We start from the raw sequence: 10097 nt of genomic DNA on the forward strand, positions 1-10097 counted from the left end.
AATAAATCTGTAGTGCACCGTGTGGGTATCAGAGTGTTGCTGTACCTCTGCTCGAGTGACACAGTAAGCACTGTGCATGTGCCAGCTGTGAGGGTGCTAAACAAGTGGTGTCAGAAGTAACCTGCCCTCAAAAGCTTATTTAGTTTATTATAAACAGACACAACAAAGCAAGAGGAGGCAAAAGAAGGTGTGAAGCCTAACACCAAACAACAGGTCAGTGTCAGAGGAGAGGTATCCATTTACTGACACTTGCCATTCTTTAGAGACACATCCTAATGCTTCCCAAAGGCACTTTTTATGGGAAACCATGGACCAGTTCCTTCTGCTAAGGAATGCTGCTATTTGTGATCTAATTCACAGTGAAGGAGAGTTGAAAATCCCAAAGAAATGCAAATCACAAATTGGCTGCTGAATGAAGTAGCACATTCATTATTTCCTTCATCAGGTATAAATACTTGCAGGCAGGAGGATTTGTATCTGGGACTGTATAATGTACAGTAAAATGCTTCATCAGGCCTTTTGGCTGTTCCTTGGCTTTATGGATTTCTTAACCTTATTGGAAAGTTACCATTTTTACTGCAAGCCTTGAGTTCTCTGAAGGCACCAGCTAATGTAAATGACATTCATCTCCTTCCCTCCCCTTCTTCCTTGAAAAATCTGTGTATTAACTACTGTCTTTTCATGGGATCAGTCTTAGGTGTATTCCACTTTTTATTTAAAAAAAATCTATAAAAAGTTTGCCTAGGTATTTAAAGCAAAACAGCAGAGGCACAAGACAGCCTTGTTCCTATTAGGATTCATTTGCTGTATTTTGTGAGTCATGGTTACTTCAGACGTAGTAAAAAACATAATGATATCCTGGTGTTCTTTGTTAGCACTGATGCTATTTAAATGTTAATGTGCACCTCAGGTTTATATCCAGTACATGAAATTTGCAAGGCGAGCAGAAGGCATTAAATCCGGAAGGACGATATTTAAGAAAGCGAGAGAGGATGCCCGGACCCGCCACCATGTCTATGTTACTGCAGCTTTAATGGAGTATTATTGTAGTAAGGTAACCACAGGTGCTCACCCTGATCCTAAACAAGTGGCAGGAGGGTGCACAGCTCACTGAAGCTAATAACTTTTTTTTTTTCCCCCCCTCAATGTTTGCAGGATAAGTCTGTGGCCTTTAAGATTTTTGAGCTAGGGCTGAAAAAATATGGGGACATTCCAGAATATGTACTGGCATATATCGACTACCTTTCCCACCTTAATGGTAAGCTTTAAGCTTTGAGAGGTCTAATGAAGCATTACTCTGTGAGTTTAGGTCCAGGCCAAGTTATTTAAATTCTTCATGAAGCTCAGCAGTTAATCTGAACACAAAACCTGCTGGTTTGTCCGAACCGAAGCTCCAGAAGTTATGGTGACATTAAATCTTGATTCTGCTGAAGGGAGGGCAGTGAACTTTCCAATTTGTAACTCACTGGCAGTGCAGGAGTTTTACAGCATCAGCTGTGAACAGTGGGAAGAACACTGAGGAATTTAAATCCTGAGGGAAAAGGTCTAAAGGAGTTTACAGTCAGCATGAGAGGAGTGAGAGATTAGCTGGTCCTGACTAGAATGAATTTAAACTCGTTCTCCCCAAGTAGATGAGATGAGCAAGATGTAAAATCAATACTGGGCATGTCAGTCATGCTTGGAAGGTGCTGGGGAGCTGCAATGGAGAGAGCAGGACACAGGGGCTGGGGAGACCCGGGCAGGAGGTGGAGGTGGTGGTGGAAGGGCTCCGGGTGGGATTCCCCGAGGCAGGGGCTGAATGGCCTTCTTAAAAAGGAAACCCAAGCTGCTGTGTGGATTCTGCAGCACCAGGCACCATTCCTCTCCTGTCAGACTGCAGTACCTGCGTTTTTCAGGCACTGGGGGTTTAAAGATTTCGAGGTTTTTTTCTCCTGTGAGTTGTAAATTGAGAGATTTTATCCAAGTTAAAGTACATTTATTTTTGCTCCAAGTTATTGTGGGTCTACATAAATATTAACAATACCTTTCTGTAAGTTGCCATGAGAAAAAAATTATCTTAGCTGTCAGTAGTTTATTGGTCTATTTTAATAGCCCAGCAGAACTCCTGGAAGCCAGGAGAACTGATCTCTCAACTTTAAGTGTAGGAGGTGGTGCAGTGCACAGGGCAGGAGCTGGCAGCTTTAGGAACAAACCCAGCAACCTCTCCATCCCCCCAGCTGGCAATGTGCAAAGACTGCCTGGTTCCTGCTTGCTGGGAACCAGGTCTAATAATTTTGGGAGGACTTCTGAGGACTATACAAGCATATTAATATTGCCCTGATTTAAAAGGGAAATAACGAACCAAAAGGCCAAATTTAAATTTACCAACATATGCTATTGAGATAATTAAAGAAAATTTATAAAACCCCCCAGAAATCCTGGAGAGATGCCAAGCAGTAGCTGTGCTGTTGTAAAAGAACCTGTAGTGAGATCAGTTTGTCACTATCAATAAAAACAGACTTCCAAAGAACAAATGCACATTGGAATTTAACATCAGGAAAAGTTTTTATGTGGGCACTCAGATCTCTTTATACTTACTGAAATTCAAATCCATGAAAGTCAGCCTTATGCTTAATTCAATGTACACATCTCTTTCAATGGACATCTTTTAACTTGTCTTTAGTATGTTTTGCTCAGTGTGATTTTTTTTTCTTTCTATTTTTAAAGAGGACAACAATACAAGAGTTTTGTTTGAACGTGTTTTAACTTCAGGGAGCCTTCCACCTGAGAAATCTGGGTACGTCTGCAAAAGCAGTTTCACTGCACTGGAAAAGATACATAACCCCTTTCAACCATAAATATCCCAAAGAAATTAGAAACATGAACAGTAGGACAAAATTAGGTACAGATGTTCCTTCCCCTCTTCATGTGTCCAAAATAGCAACAACTGGGACAGATTTGGGAAAGTCCCTATTCCATTTCTAGTGAAATTCATTAATTTATTGACTTTAAAAACTCACTGATGCAGGATTGTTGAGGATGGAGTGCAAAATCCTCCTGTACAGTAAGGATTCAGTGGTCTGAGCTGAGAAAGTGAATCAGGAATTTGTTGAGGAGGGTGCTGAGCATCTCCCAGCCATAAAAATAAAATAGGGAAAGAAGCAGAGAGGACTTGGGTTAACTGCTCACTGCCATATTTTCATTGCTACTTTTTAAATTTCTTTCTCAAAAAAACAATGCTCACCAGAGCCTTGCAGTCCGAGGGTTCACTTCACCATTATTCTGGTAGACAAAAGCATCAAAACTAAGAAATCAAATATGGCACTGCTGTGCACATTCATTCTGCACTTCAGTTCTGATCTTTTGTGAGAAGTATTTTTATGCCAAATTTAAAAGTGACAAAACACAAGAACTTAAAAGCTGAACCTTCTTCAAAGGTGAACTCCAAAGCTAAAATGAAAGTTGAATCAAGTCCAGAAATATGGTCAGATGTTGCTTAAGTTATATATGAGATTTTCCATGGAGAAATCAGCAGTAACTGTATATATTTTGGGCTGTATAAAATTCTGAAGTGCTGCCTGTTGAGTTCTTGCCAGTTAGAACCTGCTGGTCTGTGCAGAGGAACTAGATCATAATGCATGGTAAAAAGTCCTTCCCGTATCAGCATCAGAGTGAAGCTGTGTGCACAGGATGAGCAGAGTGTTTGATGAAAGCTCACCTCAAATGCTGAAGTCCTTAACGCCAGAAATCCTTTCCTTTCTGTATCAAATTCCTTTCCAGTCCACCAGACTGAAAGCTCTTAGAGAAATACAGAAGGCACTGGGAGGGTAATGCCTATTTTAGATGCACCTAAAGTAAATAACAGAAACGGCCCTGCACTCCCAGATGGCCTCCTCTGGGTCTGTCCTCTTGTGGGTTTTTAATTGGGTTGTGCTCAGTACTCCCTCCTCCTTCGGTAACTCTCAGTGTCCTTGTTCTGTTCCAGGGAAATCTGGGCTCGGTTTTTAGCCTTTGAAAGTAACATTGGGGATCTGGCCAGCATCCTGAAAGTGGAAAAACGGCGGTTTACAGCCTTCAAGGAAGAATATGAGGGCAAAGAAACAGCTCTGCTGGTGGACAGGTACAAGTTCATGGATCTGTACCCTTGCTCTGCCAGCGAGCTGAAGGCCCTTGGTTATAAGGTAAGAGGGTAAGAACACTTCAGTTCACTGTTGTTCTTTTCAGTCTTAGGAATCTTGGGCAATTCCTTGTTTAGAATTTGCCTTACAGTCCTTCCCTTTGCTAGAAAAGCAGGTAAAACAGGCCTCTTCCTCCTCCTCCTGGACTCATTGGGCAGCAAAGTGCCAGGGGCCCAGGGCAGAAAGGAGCCAGACCATCACTAACAGCTGCAACTTGGGGTATTCCTGGTTACCTCTTGTCTTCCCATGGAAAGGTTGATGTGTTAATGCCATCACCGTGCAGCTACAGGCCTCCACTTCACATCTGAGCTCCTTCAAAAACTGGAATTCTGTGGGAAATTTGTAGGATCAGGTCATCTGTATGAAATATGGCTGGCTGTGCTTCTGCTCTGAGGTGGCAAAGCTCCCCTGACTTCACTGGGAACTGCATCAAACCCCACATGCTGCAGTCCCAATGTTTGTTGGGAATGGCTGAGGAAAGCTCCTGGCAGGCATCAGTGGTTGCCTCCTTTTTCAGTTGTTTCTTAGGGCTAAAGTGCCTTGGTGCTGCCATGTGGAGCTCAAAGTCTGGGTCAGACCCCTGTATCTGGTGGTCTCCTGTTTTATTTCTTACCACATGTATTTTTACTATTTCTGTAATTTTGGAGAATCATTAGAACAGAACAGGATGTTTCTTTACATTTTTTAAGGCTGCCAGAGAAGCAGAAACAGCTGATTACCATTTGCATGGACAGGAAGAGAACCCTCAATCCATGCCTCTAAAACATTGCCTCAACTTCCACTTACTTCTGATGCAGAAAAATAATTTATGAAAAATACAGATGCCATCAAAGTTAAAGCAGCTGCATTGTTGACCATCACAGAGCTGTAAAATAATCTGATAGGTGGAAATCAGATTCACATTAAGCCACTGAATACTTTTCTTTGAATGCAGTGGGGGCAAAGTTATTTTGAAGTTAGATGTGAGCTTACAAACGAGTACATTTTGCGAAGTGCATGCAGGGCAGTGTGTACCTAAGATGGTGCAGCCCTGGGGCTGATTCCTGCTGCTTGGAACATTCCAGAACATAATCCTGTTTGAACTGATGCTTTGCACGCCTGCTGACTGCCTTATGCTTTACTTCTTTTCCAGCTAAAGCAATCTAGGGAGTGAAATGAGGGAGAAATGATAGTTGTGAAGGCCTAGTGGTCTGCACCTGTTCACCTAAATCCTCTTAACCTAAAAAAGGAGCCGCTCAAAAATGACAAACACACGTTGAGTAACAAGTGTTTCCATTCCATTGGGTCGCTGTAGGATTAAAATCTTTAATGAAGCCATGCAAGTTTTGCCCAGATGGTCTGGTAAGAGGCCATCTGAAATGAGAATGAAGACAAAGTGAGAATAAGCGACTGGTGCAGAGCGAGGTTTTGTTCTGCCACTGAAGCAAGCAATGTGATCCTGCCAAGTTCAGCACTCTCTAATTGGCTTTCACAGGATGTCTCCCGTGCCAAGCTAGCAGCAATAATTCCAGACCCTGTGGTTGCACCTTCCATCGTGCCTGTCCTCAAGGATGAAGTAGACAGGAAACCTGAATATCCCAAACCCGACACCCAGCAGATGATTCCATTTCAGCCAAGACACTTAGCACGTAAGTCAGGCTTTGGGAAGGGGTTGTGTTTCACCTGTGGCGAGTTAGGAACCTGGCTCTTCAGCCAGCCTAATCAGAGGCTTTCCTCCTCCTCAGTCATCTAAACCTGTACTTAAGTCTCAGGCTGTCATTTCCCTGGCTTGCTAAAGGCATGTGTGTTTTAATTAATGCCAAGGTCACATGGAAATAAGTACAAGGAGTTTGGGGTCTGGTAAATGGTAATAAGCTGTTACACACATCACAGAGCAGACGGCTCAGTGAACAACATGGAATTAGTAGAGGCAAAAGGGACAGGGTACTAATTATTTGTATCAAATAACAACGCAGTGCAACAGCAGCTCTGGTCCAGCTGTCTTGCATTGGCTTCACCCAGCTTTTCTCCCCACAGCTCCAGGTTTACATCCTGTCCCAGGCGGGGTATTTCCTGTTCCACCAGCAGCTGTAGTTCTCATGAAGCTCCTGCCACCTCCTATTTGTTTTCAGGTTTGTTTTAAAGAACTCTGAACATTTCAGAAAGCTGTGGAAGACATTCTGTCATGACAGAACCACAGTGTGTATCACTGTATTAAAAATAACCTTCCAATTTTATTTTTTTTTTCCCTTTGGTAACAAATCAGGGTCCCTTTGTTCAAGTGGATGAGCTCATGGAGATATTCAGAAGATGCAAACTGCCAGACAGTAAGTTACTTGTCCTCTCTGGAGGCTGTGCTAGGGCTGCATGAGACTTGGGTTTACATATGGATATTGCTGTCTAAAACCCAGACCTCATTTACAGATTGTAATTAGTGTTTAAGAGCAGAGGAGATTGCGCTGGAATCTGCATAGAGATGTTTGCACTTTTACCTGGAGGGAGGCAACAAAAAGTCAAAAAACTGCAAATCACCTGCCCCTCTTTAATATGTTGGTGGTATCAACTGAAAGAAAGAAATTACGATTTTGAGAATACCCTTTAAAGGCAGCATTTCCAGCAGCACTGCAGCTGTAACATGAAATTACAAACTGGCAGTCATGGTGAGGGATAACTCTGAGTGCACGTTTTCAGTGCCTGGGCACAAGCTGCAGGCAGTGCTTTCTGAGCTCCTGCAAAGAAGGGAAGGAGAGTTCTGGAACAGAGAAACAGCACAGATCCTACAGCAGATGATAATATGCTACTCTTCACCCTCCTTGTTAGTTTAAGGGAAAAAATTATAGAGAAAGAAATGTAGGATTGAATTTCTTTGAGTGAAACTAAAATATCTATTTAAATTATGCAGGGTATTTTTGAGGCTTCCTCTGTTGAGAAGCAGAAGCTGACTTGCTCTGCAGCCTTTCTGGTGAATCATGAACTAGTTACCCTGATTCCCAAAGGCCTTCCTGTTTTATTGCAGCTCTCAAATGACCTCAATTCCTGTGCAAAGGGAGGGCTCGAGCTGGAGCAGCAGCATTTCCTTTCTAATTGGCGTTCACCACAGCTCAGTTTCAGACAGCCGAGGCTTAACATTTGTAGAACAGGGCAGGAGAAGTGTCTCATGTTGCAGAAGTGTCCCCAAGCTGTCTGTGGGTGTCCCTGCTGGGGTGCTGGTTGCTGGCCAGGGGTCTGAGTTTCCCCCACTGAGTGGCTCTGTGTCTGTCTCTGAAGCTGTTGACGAAGCCGTACGGATAATCACAGGCGGCCTGCCTGAAATAGCTGTGGAAGGCAATGGACCTGTGGAAAACAACACCATTCTCAACAAGGCTGTGAAGAGATCACATGAGGATTCTGATGACGATGAGGAGAAAGGATCTGTAGTTCCCCCTGTACATGACATTTACAGAGCACGACAGCAAAAGAGAATCCGGTGAAACAAGTTTGGAGTTCTGCTGTGACAGACAAAGACTTGCATTGAATCAGTCTCTTAAAAGTCAAGCATTTAAAAGGGACAGCTGCAAACAAAAAAATCCTTGAACATGGTTTTGTTACTGTGGTGCCTCTTCTCCCATATGGTTCTTGATCTGAAAACAGCCCGAACAACCTTAGAATGTGCTCTGAACAAAACTCGGTTTTCAAAACCAAAAGTGCAAAATGTCAAAACTGTATTTTGTTCTTCGAGGGTGTACACATCTACCACTTGAACTCTTGTGGGTTTTCAACAGTTTTATTTTAAAAACTGGATGGCTTATACTTGTGAAGCATTTTTAATTCACATTTTCTGGAAAACAGTTGTTCTCAGTTTGTTCATGTAGTGTCCTGCCTTATTGTTCGTTTTTATTTATGGCAGAATGTAAGGAATCTGTTTTGTAGATGAAAATTTAAAAAATAAAACAACAACAAAAGACCATTCCTTTAAAATAAAAGGATATCCATAACATCATGCCTCATTCTGGTTTTATTCAAACACAACAAGGTACTTCTTAAATATTACTCAGCCACTTCAAAAGCAATGCTAATTATACCATCACAGGAAATTGATCAGAGCATACATATTAGAATAGAGCTTGCTTTCCATTTTCTAGAGGATAAAGCACACTTTGGCTTGTAATTCCAGGACTGTTTGAAGAAGACAGCATTGTGAGACTAACTCAGTTCAGTGTGGGTAGTCCAGGAGCACTGGCTCACACAGCCTGGTCCTGGATACCTGCACTGCTCTTCCAGGTAATGTACAAAGCTAAATGTTAATAATCCGCTACGTTGTTGCACTTGTTATCTTCAAACAAGCTAAAGAAACACTATGTCAGCTTTCCAAGCAGTTTCTATGGGTACTCCAGCTTTTAACTTGGAATTGGCTGTGGTAAGATTGACTCCGATAAGATCCTAAGAACCCCTTGGACTACCTGGGGCAAATGAAAGCCATTGCCACCCCAGCACAGCTGCCTCAGCCAGGGCTCCTCTCTGCCAGGGCAAGGGTGAAGCAGCACCTGCACATGGAGATGGGGCTGGCCTCATCCTGCAATGTCCTCCTTGCTTTGCCACTCAACTGCAGCTCCCTGTTTCTTTTAGAGAGGATGTAGAGAAACTCTTTGTCAAACACTCTCGTTAAAAAGAACAACCTGGGAGACTCATTACCTTGCACTTGTGGGAATTTATTGCAGTTCCTTTAGATCTTTCCTCTTGAAAGGCCCCCAGCACCTGTGCCAGGAGCATTTGTTCCTTCTGTATGGGCCCTGGAGGTGAGAGTGGAGCTACAGGTGAGTCCTGCACTCTGTTCCCTCATTCTGGGATCTTTCTGCTGCACGAAGGCTTAGGATCAAACCCATCCTGTGAGGAGAGCTGGGATTCCCTGTGTGGGCCCTGTGAGCAATACAATCACTGGTGGCAGCAGTGTCCCTGCTGCCCTGTCAGGAGCAGGCACTCCTGGGCCCTGACCCCTGAATCCCAGCCCTGGGAACAGCCCTCTCCTCAGGATTTTCTCCACTGCTAAAGCAGTGCCCTGCACTCTGCCATCAGTCACACACCTTTCAAGGGCTTTTCTAGGTACCTGTCTCACCATGATGTTCCTCCCCACACCCTCGAGCTCGTCCTGTGCCTCATCTAACTGTGCCTCTAAAGGCAGGTCCTAGGCAGGACTGAACCATAAAACAACAGCGGCAATTTCTAACTTGTGCAGCTCTCATTTAAGAAAACTGGACACAGCTGTGCCTTGGTTATCTCTCCTGGTGCCAGTTCCAGCAGGGATGGCTCTGGCAGCTCCTTCAGCACAGGCTGAGGGAGTTGGTGCAGCTGCAGAGCTTTAGGCTGTGATGTGAGGCAGAGCCTGTTTTAAAAGCAAAGCCCAGCAAGCTGAGGCAGCAGCCTTGAAGACCTCTGTAGAATCCCTTACTGATCCAAACAATTAAATAGACCCTACTCGGAACCCTTTTATTCTGGCTAACCAACCTCATTTTTCAGTTCTCAAAGAAGGATTCAAAGACAGACATTCACTTGGCCAAGAGAAAAATCACTTATCTGAGCTGATGAACTCTCACAGGGTTTTGCTAGGTTTTTCCCTTGGGGAAGGGGCTTTGTAATGAACAAGAAAAGATTTGGTTTAAAGTTGCATAGGCTAATATAGAAAAAAAGGTCTTATTTCTTCCATCCCCCTCTAAAGCTGGTGCAGTTTTATCCACACTGACATTCAAAGGAAACTGGAAAGGGAAGCATCAACAGTGGATCATAATCGAGTGCTTCTGCAAGGTCTGTTTGGCTGATTCCTAAATTAACCTGCCTGGCAATTGGCAATACAAGGGCCCTTCATTTATTTATTTCATGTACCTTGTTGTTTTTTTTAAAGACAAGCACGTTCTGGTTTGGACAGCCTCATACTTGGGCCACTTACTGTGTGTAACTACAAACTTTGCTTTCATAAAACCATCAAAT

The 10097-nt window shown here is 43.4% G+C and overlaps 1 protein-coding gene across 1 annotated transcript in view; it reads left to right on the forward strand.

Annotated features, from left to right (window-relative positions):
• CSTF3 (cleavage stimulation factor subunit 3) overlaps positions 1–8110 on the forward strand; it is a 48127-nt gene extending 40017 nt beyond the window's left edge. The window contains exons 14-21 of the mRNA XM_068194737.1: positions 911–1054; positions 1156–1258; positions 2707–2776; positions 3965–4160; positions 5632–5785; positions 6174–6268; positions 6403–6463; positions 7404–8110. Coding sequence (XP_068050838.1) covers positions 911–1054; positions 1156–1258; positions 2707–2776; positions 3965–4160; positions 5632–5785; positions 6174–6268; positions 6403–6463; positions 7404–7606 — 1026 coding nt within the window. The 3' untranslated portion in view covers positions 7607–8110. The remainder of the gene's footprint in view (positions 1–910; positions 1055–1155; positions 1259–2706; positions 2777–3964; positions 4161–5631; positions 5786–6173; positions 6269–6402; positions 6464–7403) is intronic.
• The last annotated feature ends 1987 nt before the right edge of the window (positions 8111–10097 follow it).

This window comes from Anomalospiza imberbis, chromosome 6 (assembly GCF_031753505.1).
Source record: "Anomalospiza imberbis isolate Cuckoo-Finch-1a 21T00152 chromosome 6, ASM3175350v1, whole genome shotgun sequence".
Lineage (NCBI taxonomy): Eukaryota > Metazoa > Chordata > Aves > Passeriformes > Viduidae > Anomalospiza > Anomalospiza imberbis.